General features: G+C 38.0%; 2 protein-coding genes across 3 annotated transcripts; both read left to right on the top strand.

The window, feature by feature from the left end:
* The first annotated feature begins 716 nt into the window (after window positions 1-716).
* Window positions 717-15,057, top strand: pip5k1ab (phosphatidylinositol-4-phosphate 5-kinase, type I, alpha, b). Of its 2 annotated transcripts, XM_032558499.1 has the most exons (17): window positions 764-840; window positions 2,749-2,787; window positions 3,751-3,785; window positions 5,070-5,162; window positions 5,373-5,503; window positions 5,640-5,757; window positions 6,050-6,202; window positions 6,493-6,792; window positions 7,976-8,205; window positions 8,305-8,388; window positions 8,499-8,547; window positions 9,320-9,404; window positions 9,493-9,663; window positions 9,801-9,933; window positions 10,008-10,070; window positions 10,879-10,978; window positions 11,066-15,057. In XM_032558499.1, exons 1-17 carry the CDS (start codon window positions 795-797, stop codon window positions 11,066-11,068), a joined length of 1,833 nt encoding a protein of 610 aa, XP_032414390.1. In that variant the 5' UTR covers window positions 764-794; the 3' UTR covers window positions 11,069-15,057. The 2 variants fall into 2 exon arrangements, with proteins under 2 accessions (XP_032414391.1, XP_032414390.1); XM_032558500.1 differs by lacking the exon at window positions 2,749-2,787 and having other exon boundaries at window positions 717-840.
* A 1,190-nt stretch (window positions 15,058-16,247) lies between these two features.
* Window positions 16,248-21,893, top strand: LOC116717042 (26S proteasome non-ATPase regulatory subunit 4-like). The gene is made up of 10 exons (XM_032558111.1): window positions 16,248-16,326; window positions 18,658-18,798; window positions 18,879-18,993; window positions 19,761-19,847; window positions 20,156-20,224; window positions 20,310-20,525; window positions 20,615-20,723; window positions 20,844-20,981; window positions 21,337-21,392; window positions 21,480-21,893. Exons 1-10 carry the CDS (start codon window positions 16,301-16,303, stop codon window positions 21,648-21,650), a joined length of 1,128 nt encoding a protein of 375 aa, XP_032414002.1. The 5' UTR covers window positions 16,248-16,300; the 3' UTR covers window positions 21,651-21,893.
* Window positions 21,894-22,128: the final 235 nt, after the last annotated feature.

Below are 22,128 nucleotides of genomic sequence, written 5' to 3'. Positions count from 1 at the left end.
TAGGAAGAGCCTACTAACTCTCCTTTATAGCTCCTCGTTAGTACAGTGGTGAGTATCCCTGCCTGTCACGCGGGAGACTGGGGTTCGATTCCCCGACAGGGAGTGAAGTTTGTTTCAGGTCCCTCTTGAAAATGAGATCCAGATCTCAACGGGGTTTACCTGATTAAATAAAGGAATATTATTATTATTATTTGTGCACCACGGATGCAGCAGTCACTGAAGTAGCTCTACAGCTTCTTGCACAGGGTACCAAAACAGGATCATATTAAACTTCTGGAGTCATTAATATTATTTGTTGCGTTATCATCCCACCTTGAAAGGAGGACATTTTAGTAAAAATGAGTTGACTTGCAATGATTGTGTTCAAATTTCTTATCTGCACTGTAGAAAGTTGGCGGGACTCTGAATTAGAAACTAAAGTACTCTACATATTATTAAGGATTGAACACTGTGGTCATACACAATTAATATCAATAAAAATAATTTATCTTTTATATTATATTTTACAGATGTGAAATTTTTATATACTTATATAATATGTTCTGATCTAGTAATTATACATTTCTAATACAGTAATACATTATTAATAGTAGTATTCGTATTAATAAAACTAACTTTATCAAAGCTATAGAGGTAAACTAGCAATTGAACTAAATATTCTTTCTCTAAAAAAGGTTTTTTTCATGGGTTTAACGCAGCAAAATAAAAATATATTCCACGTCTGTCCGCTGGGGGCGCCGGTGTGCAGGGATCAGAATCCAACCGCAGCTGCAGTTTGTGATGGTCCAGGCGTAATGGCGACTGCTGAAACAGCAGACTCGGGATCAACAGTCCCGACAGGTAGCGTGTCAATTTATCTTCCTCCTTTTTTTTCCTGAAAACTGAGATGTAAACAGAAAGAGGGAGCGTTATGTGATTATGAAAATGATTCCACAAGGTAGTTATGGCTTTTTTTGAGTTAGCATATAGCCAGTTAGCATGGGAGATTTCATCAGAACAAATGAACGGAGTGATAGCTAGCTTAGTTAGCTGCGTAGGTAATTAACATGAGCGAAGCGTGTTTTTGTATTCAGTATATCCTTCCATTGTTTAAAACCCGCCTTTTTTTCTGCATACAAAGACGCAGTATGTTTTTGATAATAAAAATAAATATTTAGGACCATTTTCACTAAGCCGGTGGTGACGTTAACCTATAAGGGTGATGAAGCATCCTCCTCAAAAGGATAAACTCAATAATCAAGCTTCTTATAAATCAACAATAAAGGATAGTTTCTTCGTAATTTAAACATTCACGCCTCATGTTCCTCACTGGTTTTCGATCGGTGGTAAAGGAAAGATCCGCTCTACATTTGTCACGTCCTGCCTCCGGGTCCGTTATTTTCCTCTTTGAGGTTTCACAGTTGACATGGTGTATCATCTAATGGATATCGATTATTATTGATTTCCTACAACCCTTTAACTAGCAACACATGCTTATCATGCTTTCACCATTAGTACATGTATCCACTCCCTTTTTTTTTTTTTTTTTTGTTCAGCTGTTTCAAGTTTAATCCTGGATCACTGATTTCAGCACAAGTAGCTTTGACAACAAGGTTAAAATTAAATAAATAAGGAATAAGTATTCAATATGTTTTCTCTAAAATGTTTTTAAACCGTAGCCCGCATCAGATTATGATGATTCATTCTCCCTGTCATGAGAAGTTAGACTTGCTGAGTCCCAGTTAGTTATTTTCCCTGCGTGTTGTGGAGTCACTCTGAACTGGTATCCACCCAGTTTGAATCTGTGTTTAAAAATAGTGTCTTAAAAACACTCCATGTGGCTCCTACATGGCTTAGTCCCAAACACTGTTCAAAAACGAGATGCAGCAAACTGTCAGGCACTCAGTTTCATAACCTTGAGTGACAGTAACATAAAGTAGTTTCTCTTCCAGTACTCACTGACCTTGTTTCCTATTTTGGGCCAAGAAACACTACATTTACAGGCTCCTCATTGGCTGGAAAGGACGTTAAAAGCATGTCCTATATTATTTTTTAGCTGCAGGGTTCTTGTGATCAATGCTGGCAGACACTTTAGTAGATGGAGAGGAACAGATGGTTTATCTTATGCCCTTAGGCTTGCCACTGATGAGCAGAATCCATTGTTAAGCAGTTGGGTTAGTTTAATTCCTTTCTCAAATCGGTTCCTCTTTGTGTATTATTAATGAATTTCACTTCAGCATTTGAGAAAAGCAGTAAAACTAGCTATGTATACAGATTACCAAAAATATAACAAGACCTCTTTGCAGATAAATGGTAAATGGCCTGTACTTGTATAGCGCGTTATCATTCACACACGGTAGTAAGCTACTGCTGTAGCCGCAGCTACCCAGAGGCAGTCATGACTGCCATGCTGGTGGTGGTGCCACCGGGCCCTCAGACCACCACCAGCAGGTAAGGCGGGTGAAGTGTCTTGCCCAAGGACACAACGACAAAGGCGAATGGAGAGGCAATCGAACCACCTACCCACTGATTGCGGGACAAACTCTAACCACGTTTACAACCTGTGCTACAAGAAATCTAGTTGTTTTCAGCAGGCGTACATCATTTTGCCCCTTCATACTTATGCAGTTTTGGTCATTTCACCGGTTTGAGTGGTTGCTTACTCCTATACTTTTCAAACCCAAAGTGTTTTATTTTTAAATATAATCAGTATTGCCTTCCTACTCACAAGAACGAGCCAGTTTAGGCTGACTGTGTCCTGCTTCGCAGATATAAGGACTCAGTTCTGGAGGAGAGCTCTGCAGCGAGGTACCGGCATGGGTGTGATTCAGTGATTCTCTGTGTGTTTGAGCAGAAGATGCATTGGTACTGGTGATGCAGTGTGTTTTACATAATAATGGGGAATGTGGGCAGACTGATGCTCATTGTTTCCCGCCGGATTGCAGTGTGTCCTTGATAACTGAGACAAGGAGCATGATATTCTGTGATTTGGCTTGTTTTGCTGAAATACACATTTTTGATTATTTTTCTAGCTTTGAGTGTCTGATTTTCTCAGTCATCAATGTTTTTGTATACATTTTGACCAGCGTTTGTGTAGCTTTGGAGTAGATGTTGCCATTGGTTACAGGTTACAGGGGATTGAACAGTGGGCGACGAAGTAAGTTTGCGAAACAAGTTTATGTAAGGACAAAGTTGTATGACCTCACAAACATTATGTGCTGGGATTTCACTTCTGATATCTAGTTAAATTATGCATGTCTAAATACAGATCTTTACTAGTTGTAGGGCATAACATACAGCTTGTTTGTACTTACAGCATACAGCTTTTACACTTCTTTTATTGACTAAGTGGCTTTATTTGGGGAATTTTTAAGAATTTGAAATATATTTGCCATTATGGAGTTACTCTAAGGACGAAAGCAAGTTTTGCAGGACTCTAAAGGTAGGCAGCAGCCATTTCTCTGAAGTCGTAGTGATGCTGACACACACATCCTCCGGGAGCAGATGAATGTGGAGCAGTCATCACAGGGGAAAAGTAGCTCCAATTCACATAGATCTGACGTATCAGATGGAGCAGTCAGTAACTGTGGCCGCATTTAGGTCTGGACTCGTCATTACCCAAATAGTCATCAGCCATCACTGGAAATATCCCTCCTAATTAACAAGCAGAGGGTTTTATATTCGGCCGTTAATGGATTCTTTCATGACAAAAGCTTTTAAGAGGGTGAGTTTGTTTTTAGTCATAAACAAACTTTCTTTTGTATCTTTTAGGGGCCAGCAGCATTCGGAAAATGGCCCCTGCAGAGGTAAGGATGCCAGAAGTTGTTTAGTAGTTGTGAGAAATTTACATTTTTAAGGCATCATTGCAATGAGAAGTGATTTTTTTTCTTCTTCTTTTTATTTCAGAATTTCTTATTTTACAGCGTTACCACATTTTTATTTTTTTTTACCAAAAATGCCTGTGATTACAAATATGTAGATGAGTTATATTGATTTGATGAGACAAATTATAAAACATGCAGCTCCTTTACAGAATATGTTTTAGTCTTTTGTACATAAAATGACTTTGTAAGAAAATGTATGCACTGCACAGGAGAGTAAATAAACAGTCCTGCCTATATCAGTTCCTGACATGAATTTAAAATTTAATCATTACATGAGTATGATACGGCTACCATCACTATACATGAGCCATTTCTATCCACGAAGATGCAGTATGCCAAGGTTTTTTAAAGGTGCAATTTTAATGTATGAAAATGGTCCATTATTTTAGCAGGAAAAGCAATAATTTTTGCCTTTAAAAAAAATAAATCAGTTGCATTATGTTATGCATGTTTTTAGAAATTTTTGCATAAATTTCTAAAGATTTGTAGTGAAACTCAATATGTGAGACTCTGATAGCAGCCAGTACCTGGTTTCTACATTACTATTGTGATATGGTCATACTGACGCTCATTCCACTGTTTACGTTCAGGATGCTGCTGCCTTTCCGGTCTGTTGTTTTTTTTAAGACAACTTCTGAACATCTGTCATGTGTTACACAAACACAGACTTCGTCAAAGTTAGACAACCTGGCTAAATATCTGATTGTTTTCACATGAAGCTAAAAAGTGTTTAATAAACTCCTGCATCATTTCTGCAGATAATTACCTGGATTGTTAGACAATCTCGTCAAGACTCAAATGAAACTCAAAGTAAAGTTAAACAAAATAAGGCCTGCTTTTGTGATGCAACAGAGACTTTAGACTTCTGACACCATCATTTTATTGGTGTTGAAATACAGACAACAAACGTGTTGCGTAGCTGTAGTCTTTTATTAGAGCCACAGCATTGCTTTTGTAAACCACATTTATGCTTAATGGCTCCAAAAGGCGGTATGACTGTATTAATGGTGGCCTGTTATAACTCTTAATGATACTATGTCAGACAAATAAGTCTTTATTTGGTTATTTAACTTATCGCTTTGCAGGTCTTTGTGGATTTGTAAATTATGTTTAATAAGTCTGTCCTGAAGTGTACACCCCTTAACACCTCTGTGTTTACACAGACATTTCACTGAGACCGATTTTTTTCTTTCTCTTGCTGTACAGTTGCCTGGTTCTTCAAGCACAACTCAAAGTATGAAGAAGACCATCGGGCACCGGGGTGTTGAGACCACCACCGGAGAGACCACATACAAAAAGGTTAATGCAATGCTGTCTATTGCCACCTGCAGCATTGAGCAAGAATAGAAAAGAAAAACCCTTTGTGTAATTCCATAAATATATTAAATATTTATATTTGATGTTTCTGTGACTGGAAACTCATACATAGCAGTTTAAAAATAAGACTTTAGAGGGGTGAAATATTGTTTGTTCCATTGCTAACTCTGTTTTCCTTTATGACCTCTTTAGACCACATCATCTGCCCTAAAGGGGGCAATCCAATTGGGCATTGCTCACACAGTTGGCAGCCTAAGCCAAAAGGCAGAACGAGATGTTCTCATGCAGGACTTTGTGGTTGTTGAAAGCATCTTCTTTCCCAGGTTGGCGAAAAATTTTAAGCAGGATATCTATGAAAAAATGCTTTTTTTTGTTTTTGTTTTTCTTATAATTAAAATTCTGTTTAGTTATTGGAGCTTGAATCTGATGTCATCTCTCCGTATCTCATTTGTTTTCCAGTGAAGGGAGTAACCTGACCCCTGCTCATCACTACAGCGACTTCCGCTTTAAGACCTACGCTCCTATTGCTTTCCGATACTTCAGAGAAATGTTTGGCATTCGGCCAGATGACTACCTGGTCAGTACTGGAACGAAGCTCATCCTGCCATTTTCACAGCTACAGTTTTTCTTAAGCCTTCAGCGATTCTTCTGTGGTCTTTAGCTTTTAGTTTGAAAGTACTTTTAGCTAAATCTAAATTATATGTTTAATATTTGAATTAATCATTAATTTTTTTTTACTTATTCCAACATTGGCAGTATGAGGAAGAAACTCCAACATTTAGAAAACAGTTTTTATCTCTGTTACAATTGTTTGGCATAGATTAAAAGTGTTTTTCAGATAATGACAGACATTTTCATCTCTGTTAAAGTATTCCTTGTGTAATGAGCCACTAATCGAGTTGTCAAACCCGGGAGCCAGCGGATCCATCTTCTATGTTTCTAGTGACGATGAGTTCATCATCAAGACAGTTCAACACAAAGAGGCAGAATTTCTTCAGAAGCTCCTACCCGGTTATTTTATGGTGAGTCTTTACAGAGTTTACAGGATAGTGGATTATTATTATTATTGCATCAACTATTACTATTTCGAGGAATGCAGTTTGTCCAGTTGTTTTTAATTTTGGGTACAGGTGCCTCTTCTGGTACTTGCTGCCCCTGTGACAATCTAAACAATTAGCTAGAAAATTACTTAATATTTTCTAGCTACAGATTTTAATGTGTGTATATATGAAGGGGAAAACATCTTATTTGGTATATTTGGGTTGTACATGGTGTAAAAAGATTAAAGGTATTTTCTTTATATCTTTTCCAGAATATAAACCAAAACAAGCGCACCCTGCTGCCTAAATTCTACGGACTGTACTGCGTTCAGGCCGGGGGAAAGAATATCCGCATTGTTGTAATGAATAACCTCCTTCCCCGGATCATTCCCATGCACCTAAAATACGACTTGAAGGGCTCCACCTATAAGAGACGAGCCTCTCCTAAGGAAAGAGAAAAGGCTGTTCCTACTTACAAAGACCTGGATTTTATCCAGGACATGCCTGACGGTTTGCTGCTGGAAGCTGACAACTACAATGCCCTATGCAAGACTATTCAGAGGGACTGCTTGGTGAGTCTCACAGAGACACTTGTTTTTGTTGACTGATTATTATTCAAGGATCGTGCACTGAAGAATACTGACCGAGCTCACATATTGACAGCAGAATACATTATTATTATACAGACAGAGACTACAGACAGCTCCATTGCCAACATAGTTCTTTTATACCTTGGTGAATTAAAGATTTATGTTGGGCAATTATTGTGTTAATGTGCTGAGTGAGTTTTTCCAACAATTCACTTTGAATGTCAGTGTGGAAAATTGTTGGTCTGTTAAGCATGAATTACTGGAGTTGCTTGTTTTGTAGTGATTACATGTTCTATTAGATGGCTCTTTTTCCACTGCTTTTCTTTTTTTCCTTAGTTTTGTTCTGTTTCTTGTTCTTTTTTGGACAGCTTTATATAAAAAAAAACCTGCAGTGAACCTCTTTCTATTCTTGGTTCAGAATTTGCTGATTTTCTGTGGAACGTGACTGCCATATTATTCATAAAAAATCCACCTATTCATGATTTCTTTTCTATAGTTCATATCCTATATATTCTGAAGAAAATACTGCTTGGGAAATAACATCACAGTGCTTCTTGATGTGCTATTGGTTGACGTTTGTAAAGCAGCAAACAGCTGGGGGTCCACTGTATTCCTTGATACCTATAACTGACCCATACCTGTTCCGTAGTAACTTGTAATTAGCTTTTTGAACGGTCGGGATTTATTTAGACTTTTGACTTCCACGCAGCTATTTAAATGAAGCTGGTTCAACCAGACATGATTTTTATCCTGGGGACCTTAAAAAAGAACTTAGAACATGAACACAAGCTTTATTTTCTGTGCTGTAGAGCAACTAAGATGTCAAACATATCCATTATAGTGACTTTAATACCTTTAGCTTTGGTGTAAGTAAGTGGTTTATTCATTTTACGTGCTTCTAACGATGTCGTATTTTTCCTTTCTACTACTCGGAAAGACAATTTCATGTTATTTTATTTTATAACCAGACAGGGAAGTTTCTGCCCTGCATAGTTTGGCAAGTTATATTACAGCATATTTGAAGCTTTTTTAGGAACAGATGCATTACCAGTCATAGCTCATCAGCTCATCAATTTGCAACTGTTGTTTAAGTGATTTTCTCCTCTCTTGGGGAATTTTCTTTACAGAGTACAGCTAATTCATTCTGTTGGTTCATTTCTTGCAGCTTCTGCAGAGTTTCAAGATCATGGACTACAGTTTGTTAATGGGCATCCACAACATGGAACAAGCAAGTCGAGAGCGTAGCGGAGGTAATTCAGGGGACAGCGTGGCCCTGGAAGGTCCAGTAACTCCTGATCAGCGTCGACCACAAGCCCAGAAGAGTTTGTACTGTACCGCCATGGAGTCCATCCAGGGCGAAGCTCGAGGAAAAGGGGCTCTGGATTCAGAAGACCAGTAAGTGTAGCTACCAGCAGATCTCAGCTTTTAGTCTTTTGTGGTAAAATGTGGAGTTATGAAATGATGAAATGTATTGTTCTGACCCTGACTTTACAGTGTGGGAGGAATTCCGGCTCGCAATGTGAAAGGAGAGAGGTTACTCATTTACATTGGCATTATTGACATTCTCCAGTCCTACAGGTAGGTGTTGAATTCTTTTTAAATGACTAAATTATTTGTTCTTAAGAACAAGAATGCATTTAATTTATTTTAAAAGCTTTCACCAGTTTTATTATGGTAATGTTATTCAGGTTTATTAAGAAGTTGGAGCACTCCTGGAAAGCACTGGTCCATGATGGGGTAAGAACCTCAATGTGATGTACTGCAATTAAACTACCTGCATGCTAATTATAAAAGCTTCAGTATTTTTATGAATCACTTCGAGATGTGTTTACCAATGATTTAATTAAGTAAAGAAACATAATGAAAAACCTTGCAAGCAGGAGCTGCGCCGCGGTACTCCAGCATCCTTTCTTTAGCACTAATTCTAGTCTACAACCCTTTGCTACAGATTAAAGGAGGAGCTTTATCACTAGGGAATTAATTGTTGAAAATATTGATTTGTTTAAATCTAAGATTTTACTGTAATAGAAAATCAGACTGATCACTCACAGAATCAACTGGATCACTATTGGTGTGCAGTTTCCCCAATCGCCTGATGGAAAAACGGTTGTTTGACTGGGAGGCTGTTGGTTTTGGCACAGTTGGTTAGATGCTTTACTGGTTATTCACTTTGGATTTGGACCCACGGTATCAACGACAAGAACCCTTCTTTAGGCAAGTCACTAAATGACAGAGGCACATTCAAAGAGTGGACAGTTGAACAATATCTTACAGGAACATGACACAAAATTTTGATATATGTATCAAAACATACAATGCTAATACAAATCTTTATCACAACTGAATCTTGCTTGGGGATCAAGCCTGGCTCCAGTCTGGTTGAATTTGACCAGATCTAAAAATATCCTGCAAAGTAATTTTGAAGAGCTTTGGAGAAAAACAGTTAATAGCAGAATGGTCAAATTTGATGTGTTCATTTGCTTTATGGGTTATGTCTTTCTCGTTTCAGGACACTGTTTCAGTTCACAGACCTGGTTTCTATGCGGAACGTTTCCAGCAGTTTATGTGCAACACAGTTTTCAAGAAAATTCCACGTAAGGAACTTTGTGTTTCACTAAACCTAAGTTTAGCTGTTACTTTGTTTATATTGATTCGTAATCTTGTGGCCAATCTCTCCTTCAGTTAAGCCGTCACCTTCTAAGAAGAGTCGTGGTGGAGGTCAGGGTGGGCTTAGACGAGCCCCCACCTTGGTGGGTCCCACTCCATTCTCCCACACAGCAGGACAGTCTGCTGGTGACTCCAGACTAGTCTATCACAGCCATTTTAAAAGCACAGAGTCAGAGGCTGAGACCGGTAAGACCTCAGTGTTGTTATCACAGTTGCTCTATTTTCTCTCCTGTATCTACCTACTCACTTTCATTTATACCCGTTTCTGCACCCATTGCACTGGTTTGGGAAATTGGAGTGTTTGTTCTTTCTTTGGTTGTTAGGTGTTCAGTCAGACAAACCAGATCTGGTTCCTAGAACTCCTCCGCCAGCTGACAATCCAGCTGATGCTGAGGCCAATCTATCCACCTCATCTCTAGGCAGCACAGGAGGAGGCTCTGCCTCTCCTCCGCTACGGTAGAACCTTTTTTCTATCTTTGCTCTTTCACGCTCTTTCAGCTGCTTCTGGTCTGAGTGACATTTCTCTGCAGGTCCGTTGGAGTAGAAGTACACAAATCAGCAAACACCGATCATGACCAGGGAACCTCTGACAGGTATACACTCAAAGACTTACTGGCGTGGTTTGTTTATTGCGTGAAAGTAAACAGATTATTAAACGATGATTAGGGACAAAGTATACCAAAGGTTGGAAGTGATTACATATATGTGATATGAAACTTTTAAATCCATGTAATACCTCGCCCTGTGTAACCATAGTAGCAAATCAAAGTCTCTTGGACTTTGATTTCAATTTAAAATGTAGTTTAAAATTAAAATGTAATTTAAAATTAAAATGTAATTTTAAATTGAACCAAACCAAATAAACCTGTGACTCAATTGAACAGTGCCATCACAGTATCCTAAAAAATTCCTCTTGTGTCATGTTACATTGGTTCTCCTGGGGAAAAGGGATTACTGGTGAAAACTTCCTATAAATTCATCAATTCAAGAGTTTATAAGAGCCAACACATTTATGCCACAGGAGATTTTAAGCAGCACGTTTCTTAACATGGGATTTTTTCCCCCTTATTGAATAAATATTCAAATAAAGAAAATCTATATTTTAAAGAAAGATTATGCTGTAATAGTTAAAGTGGCATTTTGTTTAATGTTTGTTGTAGTCACTGTAGTATTTATCTAGTAAAGGATTTTATGTCCATCCATCACAAGTGGTTTAGTTTTCCAGCTACTTATAGCAGGTTGTGTATCCACCTCCATCGCATTTCTACATAGCCTGCAGAGAGGAAAGTTGAGCAGTTTGTGCCAGCAAACTGTTTCCTGAAGGGTTAATACTAAGTGCTTTGCTTTTCACTTGCCTGTGTGAGTCATTTCGCCTCATTAATTACATTCTCTTTGTTCCAGTTTGGGGGCGGAAGGGGCCGCTGATAATTCAACCAACCTGTCTGGAAATGAAGAGGTAGTTTCTCTCTCCGACATCATCCCAGAGACTAACATCTGTTTTGTAAGTCTAAACTAGTGTTTTTCCACGTTTTTCTTAAAGCAGTGATAGCTTACGAAGAGGTTACTAACGGGAGTTTATATTTCACAGTGAAAAAGAACAAAAAAATAGAAAAAAAAACAAACCTGGCCACATCTATGAAGATGAGGCACTTCTGGATGCGACGAGGCGGTGGGAAGTAAGATCAACATGAATGAAAGTCATCTGTCCAAGACACCCCTCCTTAGCACCTATGTTATTTAGTCAACCTTCAGTATAGACTTGAGCCGCTCCGTGAACAACAAGGAGAGCCGTAATGAAAAGAAGTGGACGACTTCAGGCTTCACAGGCTGTGTATTCGCGTTTGAACACACACAGCCTTGGCAGCTGAATGTCCACAGCTGTCCCAGAGAAAAGCTTCGGTCACTTGTTTATTGTAATGAAGCAAGTCCTCCTTTCTGTTGTAGACAAAAGAGATGCGATTGTGCAGATAATCCAGCAGAAGCACACAGCTCAGAGCACATGAAGGGCAAACCTCTGTGGATGGAGGGAGCAAATGGGTTCTTAATATGTGACATCACATCCTCTGTACCTCTGATCAGTAAAGACACTCTGAACTGACAATGTAGTTCATAGAAACCATTCAACCAACACTTGCTGCTTGATTCCACAATCACATATGCATTTCTTCCCTATTGTTATCTGTGTACAGTATTTGTATGGAATCAGAGTAGGAGGCTGCAGTGGGTCCGGTCGAACCAAACCTGAGGACATAAGTTTAGCTTCATGTTTTAAATTATTCTTCTAGAAGCCTCAGTGGTACTATCAAGACATTTGCCACTGATGAATGTATTTTTACGTTCTTCTGAAGTAGAATCAGTCTTACCACATTTATAACAACCTGAAAATCCTCCCAGTTCTCATGTGGCCACTAGGGATGCACCGATTGCAGTTTTCTGGCTGGTCACCGATCTTTAAAAAGTCTGATCTCCCGATTCAGAATAGCAATTTTTTTTCTTAAAAGTTGCTAAATATAGCAACAAAGTTCTTAGGTTAGTAACAGTGGGTGGCTATTGTTAACCTTGCCTGTGCAAACCAGAGCTAATGGGCAGGTCTGACAGTCAGTCCTCTGTCACAGCAGAGCAAAATGGGAAAGTGGTTGATTTTCAAACCTTTGTGGAGATCGAGAAGATTGGTGGATAAGATGGGTTTCTCATATAAACATTAGTAATAAAATTACGGCTGATGTATTGTTGCGCCCCTAGTGGCCAGATATGCTGAAGTAGGAATGACTACAGAGCAAAGTGTTTGCATCCTGGCTGGATAGTAGATGCTGGTAAATTAATGTTTTTTATATATATAGAATTGTAGTCATTTTTAAGTTATTGTCTACCTGTCATGTCTGTGCCTTGTGTGTTTTTCTTTGACTTTTTTATGTATAGCTGATATTGTTGAAGGTTAGTGCTGTAGTTGCACACAGAACCTGCCTTATCACTACTGCTGATGTTCATCAAACTGCCATTTGTATGTCCTAACTAACCAGTCAGTTGTGAGGGTTTAAAAGAGTTTCAGATTTTAATGCAAACACTAACACCAGTTGCCAGTGTGGTTGATTTTTGTTTCTCCTGACTTCAAACAGGAGTCATTTCTGCTGGTTACAGAAATGACAGTGAGTCTTAGACCAATATTCCTAACCGTGAGTTGATGGGAATTTGTTTAAAAGTTTTAGAAATGAGGTTCTGTCAAAAGGTTGCAAGCAGTAAATGACTTGCCTGCAGTAGATAACTGTCTTGGCATCTTTATTTAGTATAAATCCAGATTAGTTGGTCGTAGAGGTTGAAGCTAAGTGCTTGTCTGAGAGGATCCAAGAGCAAAGAGGATTTCTTAAAAGGTCTTAAAACAAGTACAATCTAAAAAATATCAATAGAGACTCATCTACACTTTGAGATTTTTCTTTGTATAGCAGAATTTGTTGGGTGTGAATTTGTAGAGGAAGCGTGCCTAGGCAATTTTAATTAGTTGTATGTTTTTCATGTCATGTTATGTTAGCTCATCTACAGCTCATAGTTTCTATTACAGTTTAAACTGCAATAAAGTTTTATTAACTCGATCACAGTTTGTTATTGTCAGCAGGGGAGGATGAGGAAGTAACTCATTCAGCTTAAGTAATAGTTAAAATCCCCTTAGCTGTATTGAGGCTGAAACAAAAGGTTGGCACTTATTACCAACAAAATGTCTCTGGAATTTTTTACAATTACTCCATTACGTTAACGTTTTAATGACTTTATATGTGATATAAAGTTCACTCATTTTATTGCTAAAAATCATGCTTTTTTTTTTTTTTATGGTTTTTTTGTGCGAGAAACCCCCTGCCTCACATTCAGCTTCTGAACAAAACGTCGGTGAACAAAAGCTACACAACAAACAGCCAGGATAAAATAGAAAGTAGCAGGAAGTCTGAGGGAAAATATTCTGGGTTTCAATCAAAACATCTATGTGGACGCTACTTTAATAACATTCATTAATGATACATGAAATCAGACACTAAATCACCTTTGCTGCTTGTAACATTTAAAAGAACCTGATTCAAAAATCCTAAAGATTAATGTATTTTAAAAGCCTTAGTGTTTATACGCACAAATTTGGTTTCCTTTATTGTTTAGAACAAAGATTTTTATTCATGTTTGGGACATGAATGAAGCTAAATTATTCATGTTAGTTTTCAGAAAGGACTTCTGTTGCATAAATTTGATTTACTACTTAGTGACTGTAGCAAAACTTGCCATCGTCTCATTTCCTGTTATTGTCTGAAGCATGCGCTCTATGCAGCCGAGAGGGAGCAGGAGAAACTAATCAAGAGAAGCAAAATGGTCGTGTTCATACATGCAGAGTCGAGGGTATAGGTGTAAGTGTTTTGTATTCATGGCACCAAAGAGAGAAGCAGAGCGGACACATGAAGAGTGCGCCTGAGTTGAAGAATGTGTGACCCACTCCTATTTGGATTTATGTGTTTTTTTACATGATAACACAGAAGTAACCTGTGTTTTAAGGGTTTATGATGAAACTGGATGTTTGTTTTCCTCCTGAACCATTTCATTTCTGAAATGCTGAATCTATTGTGAGTCCAGTAGATTTTTTTTAAACTGTTTTTCTTCATCATACAGTTGACTTTATAGTCTTGAGACATTTCAAATGATAATTCCACATTCCTGTAAAACTTCTATATACTACAGCTGTGGTAGCGCTTTAGGACCTGCTATTTCCCACCATTGTGTTCCGTGGATGATGTGCTTCAAGTATTTATGCTGAAATGTTAAATATTAACCATTTGAAACACATCTATTTAGTTGCATTGGCTGAGAGTCAGATAGCCACCAAAATAACACTCCAAATATCTGATTCTGATTTGAGAAGAAGTTCATATTGTGTTTTCCACAACTTTAATGTGTTGTGGTTTGGTTTTTTTGGGTTTTTTTTTTTTTTTTTTGCTGTTTCTTAAAATATGTGCTTGTTAGGCTCGGGATGAAGACCAAGTCTGAGATTTTCTACCACACTATGGCACAATAGAAACATCCTTTGGTGCTCTGAGAATACAGGCAGGTGAAGACACTACAAAGTTGAAGCAGTACAACACAAACTACAATCTGCCACCTCTCAGCCCTGTGGGGTTTATTTATTTATGCAATCGATTGTTGTAGGCTGAGATGATGAAAGGTTATTTACTGTTGATGATTGTAAACTGACTGAAGGATGTCTGAAACTTTATAGCTTTTAATGCCTATAAAGGGAGACTATTTGACAATTTCACATTTTATATTTCATGTTTAGATTGTGATACAATATTCTCTCCATGTTTCTGGCTCTTCCATTGTTTTTCTACATGAATGTTTCAAATGGCTTACGAGCCAGTGTTGCTGGTTGTCCTATATGCTTCAATTACTATATTTCTACGGTGTATAAATGTGCATATGTACATATAAGTCACGGAAATGCCTTCTCATACAACATGAACTGCCTGTTCTCCTGCCATCTTTCAGTTTCAGTATGTGGTGGTGATGTTTTTATGTCTGATTTGAAGGATTAAACATATTTTCTAAATCTGTCGTTGGCTTAAATTGTGTTATTAATTTTAATAGGAAATAATTTTACAGCCCATGTTGTTCTAAGATTGCGATGGAATGTAGATGGTCTTGCGTCTGACTTTGTTACATAACTTCAGCTTCCTCCTCCTCCACAAAACTGTTCTCTGTGATAAACTCCTGGGCTCTCCAGCTGTCCGTCTGCAATCTGGAAGCTGCAAAGATGAGCAGAAAAAAGAAGAAAAACAACATTTTACCCAAAGAACATTATTTAAGCAAATTTTCATGAGCAAACTTCCAGTTTATCTTAAATGCAACTGACATTTAAAATTAAAATGCAAATGTTTTACATTTATAGTGTTAGCATAAACACTCAGGTAGTGGTTTTTGCTACAGAAAAGCTACATGCAATAAACAGAAGGTGTAGTTTACTTTTGTAGAAATATTGTCCAGTAGTCAACTTTTTAGCCTCAATATATTGATTCTGCAGTTCACCTGATCAATAAAACAAGCACAGTTATTATTGATGTATTATTTTTTGCATTTCCTGGAGCTATTTCCATGATATGATGTATTAGCAAACATGAGTTCTAAATTAGAACTTATGTTCTAATCTAAGAACATAAATTCTAAATTAGCACCAAGATAGCTTGGTATGATTCACCTAATTATAACTGTAAATTAACACTAATAAGAGCATAACAAATACAAGTAATCCTAAATAAGCCAGGATTGTGCCTGTTTTCAACAAAAGATCAACACCATTTAATTACTTTCTAGAAGCCAGACTTGCTTACTTTCTCTAAAGTGGTTTTGAAAGTCGTTGGAAAACTATAAATAACTCATGAACTATGTACAGTTCAGTTTCTGATTCACATCTTTCACTGATTTTACCATACAAGGTACCTGGCTGAGGCAACATCTCTTTAAGATCTTAAAGAGATGTTATATATATATATATATATATATATATATATATATATATATATATATATATATCTTCAGCTGTTTTGATTTCATAAAAGTTTTTAACAAATTGCAGGGAGCAGAGATTTGTCGAGTTTTATGCAAGGAACATTTTTTGTTGCTGTGAAAGTAAAATACAATCAAGCTGTTATTTTATGAATGTTTCATTGATGGTTAATCAGCTTGGGAACAAATGTTTTTTTATGATATGCTGTCTAGAGATAGAATTTAGTTTAATATGCAAGAGACTTCATTACCCAGGAGCCTTCACGTTGACGTATGAGACGTAGACGGCTTCAAGATGGTGCTTGAAAGTACTATGGTCTGGTAAGAAATTCGAAATATGTGTATAAATTCAAAAATTTGGATGTTAGCTAAGTTTGGAAGAGGTTATAACATAAGAAATAGCGTTTATAATTTTCGTAAATGTTTGTGTTACGCAGAAATGTCTCGTTTACGCGCTTTGTTTTGGGTTTTATGTCTCCACTGAGTCACTCTTAGCCACAACTAGTAGCTAACCGTTTTTATTTCAAATATAGCCTTTCTACAAGTCCCTTGTTTGGTAAAAAAATATTTATGTCTATATTGTTCTCACCTGGCGATTGTATAACCCAATTGAACAGTTCAGGTTGTTTCCGTCGGTGAAGGAAAATGCTTCTTTGAAACTGTTTAGCTTTAGCTAGCTAACACAACCAAAAAGCCGCTGTCATTGTTGTAAGGACGAGTTTGTACTTTTAATTCTGCCAAACAGACATGTTATTTATATTTAGAAAGGAAAATGTAAGCCGTGTTAAATAAAAGCTCATAAGTAAATCAAATAGTTCATGTTATTGAGAACATTTGTTGCCTAAATACAAAATATCAAGAATAGCACGTTTAAATCTGGTTTCTTTACATCGATTAGCTTGTACGAGCAACTCGCCCTAAAATACTGAAATCCCCAGTAGGATTTTGGATTTTTGCAGAAGATTTATGAGCTAACGATTCCTCAATGGAGACTTATTCCTGTACACTGAAGAAGAAACTGAAATGGAGTCTCACGGTGACATGGTCAGACATTCTTGGGTGTTTTCTTCAAAAATATACTAATATTTACATATTATGACAACATTAACTAAGGGTATTATGTTCACAAACCCTATGGCTCCATTACTCTGAAAAGTACCTCCTGGTTCTCTGGCACTAGTCTGGCATGTAACTAAAATAGGAGCAATATCTTGGATTTGTTTTTTTGTAGAATTCATTGATATCAGAAGTTGACTCACTGCAATAGGAAAGAGGAATTAGAAAAAGATTACAAAGTATCTTGGGTTCCTGTTGATCAGGGATGGCAAGAAAAAGTATGAGATGGATAAATTGATTCTTTATCAGCAGTAATGTAGGTGGAGGGGCTTCTTTAGCCTTTCGTCAAGCCATTGTCTTCGACTTGTCCAAGATCGGTTCATAAGAGTACAAGGAGAGCAGCACCTGCACTACAAATGAAGCCCTGCTCCATCTGTCCATCTTCCACCAACATAATTAAACATCTCCACTGTCTTTAAGAAGAAAACGGAACCACATAATATACAAAAAGCAAAGATGAGATCATGAGTTTGCCTAACCAGGTGTCTTTTTCTCTGCCTTGCAGAGTCCAGCCTGCACTTTGAAACAAGATAGACTTTGTTCCAAGATGGCAGACACAAGTTATGCTTTGGGCATAGAGCGATCAGGCAGCCCTTTAAAGCGTCCCTGTCTTCCTCAGATCCACATAATACTTGTAGACTAGAGAAGTGTATTCCAATGAGCCCCTCAGCAGTTCAGTGAGGGTAAAGATCTGCTTCACTGTGCCATGGCTAGTAGTGCCATGAAGTTCAACAATCAGTCGGACCCTTCCCTCAAACACCTCGGAGTAGATTTTCCCAGGATGGCAGAAAAGTGTGATATCTTAATAGCTGGAGCAAACCCTCCAAGGCTTCCTCCATTATTGAATGACATCCTCAGTTCACAGACATAGCTTACTGGCTTACTGATCATTGAGGTCTCCACCCTCACTGATGTCCTTGAGACATGGATGAATTCCAAATAAACTTAATTTCACATAGAAATGACTAAAATTAACTTCTTTTGTCAAATAGTTGCTGAGGAAGTCATTAGTTTCTTCAGTCAGAACCCGAAGAAGAGCCACTACTCCACTGAACTGAAAAGAGTCAACAGTGCTGGATCAGGTTGGAAAAAGTCAGAAACACTTAGAAAAAAATAGATCTACTTTAAACAGAGTGGAAAGAAAAATCCTAAGCAAAGAGTTTCTGATTTAAAGGCCATAAAGAAAGCATGAATTATCAGTTATATATTAAATTATTTCTCAACACATCTAAACCTACATGAAGCATGATTGCTTATCTTTGATTTTAAACAGCGTATAGTTCCTTTTTGCCATCATCAAAACATCAAATGGGAACATCTCTTGAATAAATCATTAGTCGGAAACACTACAGCCAAAAGCAGTCGCTTCATTTTTCCCTTCACACTTTACTAAGAGGTGTTAAGGACAATTTTTCTTGCTTTTTGTGTTACTTATCCATGTCTTATTAGTTTGTAGCCATTACTCGTCTAATCTGTAATATTTAAATTATTTCTCCAACACAGTTCATTGTTTTACCTACCTTTTTTCCCCCCCAGTGTGGACAACAGTGAGTACATGCGAAATGGCGACTTTCTACCCACCAGGCTGCAGGCTCAGCAGGATGCAGTTAATATCGTTTGTCACTCCAAGACCCGCAGTAACCCAGAAAATAACGTGGGCCTCATCACCATGGCAAAGTAAGGGGGACTGCGCTTTACTTTGTGTACTGACATTTAAAGTGTTACCTAACAAAGCCGCTGTTCTGTCCCCCGTATAGCAACTGTGAAGTTCTGACCACCCTGACTCCAGACACAGGGAGGATACTGTCCAAGCTGCATGCGGTGCAGCCTCGAGGAAACATTAGTTTCTGCACTGGGATCAGGGTGGCACATGTGAGTCTGGAACTGGTTTATTGAACGGTGTTTCTCTAGGAACCAGTAAAGTATAGCATGTTATTCTAGTGCAATAAAATCAATACACACAGTTTAGTTTAATGTCAATATAACGGCTTTTTCACTAAAGAGTTATTTTATTCATTGCTGCATCTCTTCTCCTAAAGCACAGCAGGTGTTTTATTTATGACATTTTTTCTTTTTTTTCTGTTGATAACTGGAGATTCACTGACCAGGTTCTTCCTTCTTGATACAAATACAATTTTCTTTGTACTCTGATTGAGATTTTCTCACTAAGATCTGTAATGTATACAAACTCATTTGTGGAAATATTGATATAATACAACAATTAAATGTAACAAATATTGGCAAAGGAATAATTGTGCGGGTGATTTATTTTTTTTAATAGAGGTTGTAGTTTTGAAAACAATAGACAATGAAGGAATTTGTATTTTATACACCAGTGCATCTCAATCTAAGAGCGTTAAGGAACCTGCTGTTGACTGAGGTACATTTAGAGAAAAGTGGGATGTTTTTCTTTTGTAAATTTGTTGCATTTAATAAACATGGAAACATTCTTTTCTTAGTAATTAACTGGGCCAGTAAAGGTAAAACTGGTTCAGTGCATCACTTTTTGGGACATTTCAAGATTTCCACAGCAAAAATTTCTTGCGGATGTTTCTTCTAAAACAATTTCTTTTTCAAAAACAAGAATTATCCTTCATGCGTTTTTCTGTTTTGTTGATGTGTTTTCTTTCTCTGTGCAGCTGGCGCTGAAGCACAGGCAGGGCAAAAACCACAAGATGCGCATTATTGCATTTGTGGGCAGCCCAGTGGAGGACAATGAAAAAGAAGTGAGTCAAGTCCTGACATAAACTCTCCATATTCATGTGTTATTAGATGTTTAAGGCCTCAGACACAGTGTTTACACCGGTGGTTTAAAGAAAGTAGATGACTTAGTGAAATGAATTTTATGATAAATTGTGACGCCTAAAGAAGCATGATGGGCATTGAATATTTTCCTGAATGTGCTCTGTTATTGCTAGATTGACTAAGGAACTAAAAAAAACGGGGAGTTACACATCTGGTGTAGATTTGCTCAGAACTTCATCTTTGATGAAGCTGTTTAATGAGATTTAAACTAAAGTGGTTTTTCTTGCAGTTGGTCAAAATGGCAAAGCGTCTGAAGAAAGAGAAAGTCAATGTGGACATTATTAACTTTGGCGAGGAGGTAAATTTAAAGCTTCAGACACTGCTTCATGCTGTTGGCCCCGTTTGGACCAGTGGCTCTTTCTGAACCATTCTGTCCTCTGCAGGAGATGAACACAGAGAAGCTGACGGCTTTCATCAACACACTTAATGGCAAAGAGGGAGCTGGCTCCCACCTGGTCACAGTACCTCCAGGGCCCAGTCTGGCAGATGCCCTGCTCTCTTCACCTATCCTGGCAGGGGAAGGAGGCGCCGTGTTGGGTCTCGGTGCCAGTGACTTTGAGTTTGGAGTGGATCCCAGTGCAGACCCAGAGCTGGCCTTGGTAGGAGACAACTTAAGAAATCTAGTGAAACATTTTTTTTTAAGTTTAATTGATAATCAGCTGTTTTTAAAGTATCTTGACTCTTGCAGGCTCTTCGCGTTTCCATGGAGGAACAAAGACAAAGACAGGAGGATGAAGCTCGCAGAGCTGCTGTTGCATCAGCGGCTGAAGCCAACATTTCCTCCCCTGTAGCAGACGGTGAGAAAAGTCACGTAACATCGATCGGACCAAAGATGCCAATTTCAGCTCATTTTCACTGAGTGCAACAGACAAACACTAGGGTGCAAACAACACTGCATATTTTCCTCTCTGCTCCAGAGTCGGAGGACGCCCTGTTGAAGATGTCAGTCTCGCATGCAGACTCGGCTGGACCTGCTCTGCCGGACTTCAGCCGCATGACAGAGGAGGAACAGATTGCCTATGCTCTGCAAATGTCCATGCAGGGAGCTGGAGCAGGTTCAGGAACATCAATTTTTTTTTAAAGAAAAAAAATAACTTTCAGTTTCTGATGCAATTCTTGTTTGACATTTGACAACTCTTTTTATCAAAATTGGTAGAACTTGTTTCATTAGTTTGGAGTCCCAGCTACACATTCTACTCTTAAAAAAAAAGGTTAGAAATCTTTAAAAGACCTAAATTAGCTTGGAATTAATGCCCACAATAAGCATGTTGACATTTCTGACTGGGACTGTACATTTCTGCTCCATTTACAAAACTATTTTCAGTTCATTTTAGGTTATCTGACCAAGTCTAAATGTCCATCTGTTTTCCCTTTTTGTTTTGCATAATCTTTCTTTTGTCCACCCTGCAGAGTTTGTTGGTGAGGAGATGGACACGGGCGCCGACATAGATTCGACTGAGGCGAAGGTCAGCAGTGGCTGGTTTAGTGTTCGATTAGGTATTTCGTCTGTTTGGGAAAACATGTGGTTAAAAGCTTTTTGTGTCTCTCTGCAGGATGAAGAGGACTATGATGTAATGCAGGATCCAGAGTTCCTTCAGAGTGTTTTAGAGAACCTCCCCGGGGTCGACCCCAACAATGAGGCCATCCGGAACGCCATGGGCTCTCTGGCTTCCCAAACGGGCTCCAAGTCTGACACCAAGAAGGATGAGGAGAAAAAGAAATGAGCATTTTAGAGAGAAGAGATTATGATACTGTGTGATAAATGAGACTTCTGAGAGTTGCTCTGCATGTCTTCACCGTAACATTACATTTAAACCCAGCATAAGTTTTCCCCCCTCTGTATAGAATGTAAACAGTCTTTGGCTTTTCTGTTTTTGGGCTGATTTTCATCCCTTTTTCATTTTTGTAACGTATCTCATTAACATAGACACCTTTCTTCAATAAATCTACAGAACAGAGTGTTTGAAGACCTCTTGGCTACTTGAATAACATATTTGCGCAAGCAAACTTTTTCCGTTAATAATGATTTTCATCATACATTTACATAGACTTCTTAGTATTAATTCCAGTGGTGGGGGAAGGGAAAAAAAACATTGGATTTGCGTTCAAGGATTTAAAATAACATTCCAGGTAGCTTGAAGGGAGAATTGCATTTATTGTCCCTGGACAAGCTAATGTTTTGGACATGTTTGGACATCTTCA

Source organism: Xiphophorus hellerii, chromosome 3, assembly GCF_003331165.1.
Source record: "Xiphophorus hellerii strain 12219 chromosome 3, Xiphophorus_hellerii-4.1, whole genome shotgun sequence".
Lineage (NCBI taxonomy): Eukaryota > Metazoa > Chordata > Actinopteri > Cyprinodontiformes > Poeciliidae > Xiphophorus > Xiphophorus hellerii.
This window is presented reverse-complemented; position numbering and strand designations above follow the sequence as displayed.

Excerpts from the sequence above, each read along its gene's own strand:
- LOC116717042 (XM_032558111.1), top strand. The coding sequence starts at position 16,301 with ATGGTGCTTGAAAGTACTATGGTCTG. Across the intron at positions 20,526-20,614 it reads CAGACCCAGAGCTGGCCTTG|GCTCTTCGCGTTTCCATGGA; the intron begins GTAGGAGACAAC and ends TGACTCTTGCAG. Across the intron at positions 21,393-21,479 it reads TAGATTCGACTGAGGCGAAG|GATGAAGAGGACTATGATGT; the intron begins GTCAGCAGTGGC and ends GTCTCTCTGCAG.
- pip5k1ab (XM_032558499.1), top strand. The coding sequence starts at position 795 with ATGGCGACTGCTGAAACAGCAGACTCGGGATCAACAGTCCCGACAG. Across the intron at positions 3,786-5,069 it reads GGAAAATGGCCCCTGCAGAG|TTGCCTGGTTCTTCAAGCAC; the intron begins GTAAGGATGCCA and ends CTTGCTGTACAG. Across the intron at positions 8,548-9,319 it reads AAGCACTGGTCCATGATGGG|GACACTGTTTCAGTTCACAG; the intron begins GTAAGAACCTCA and ends TTCTCGTTTCAG.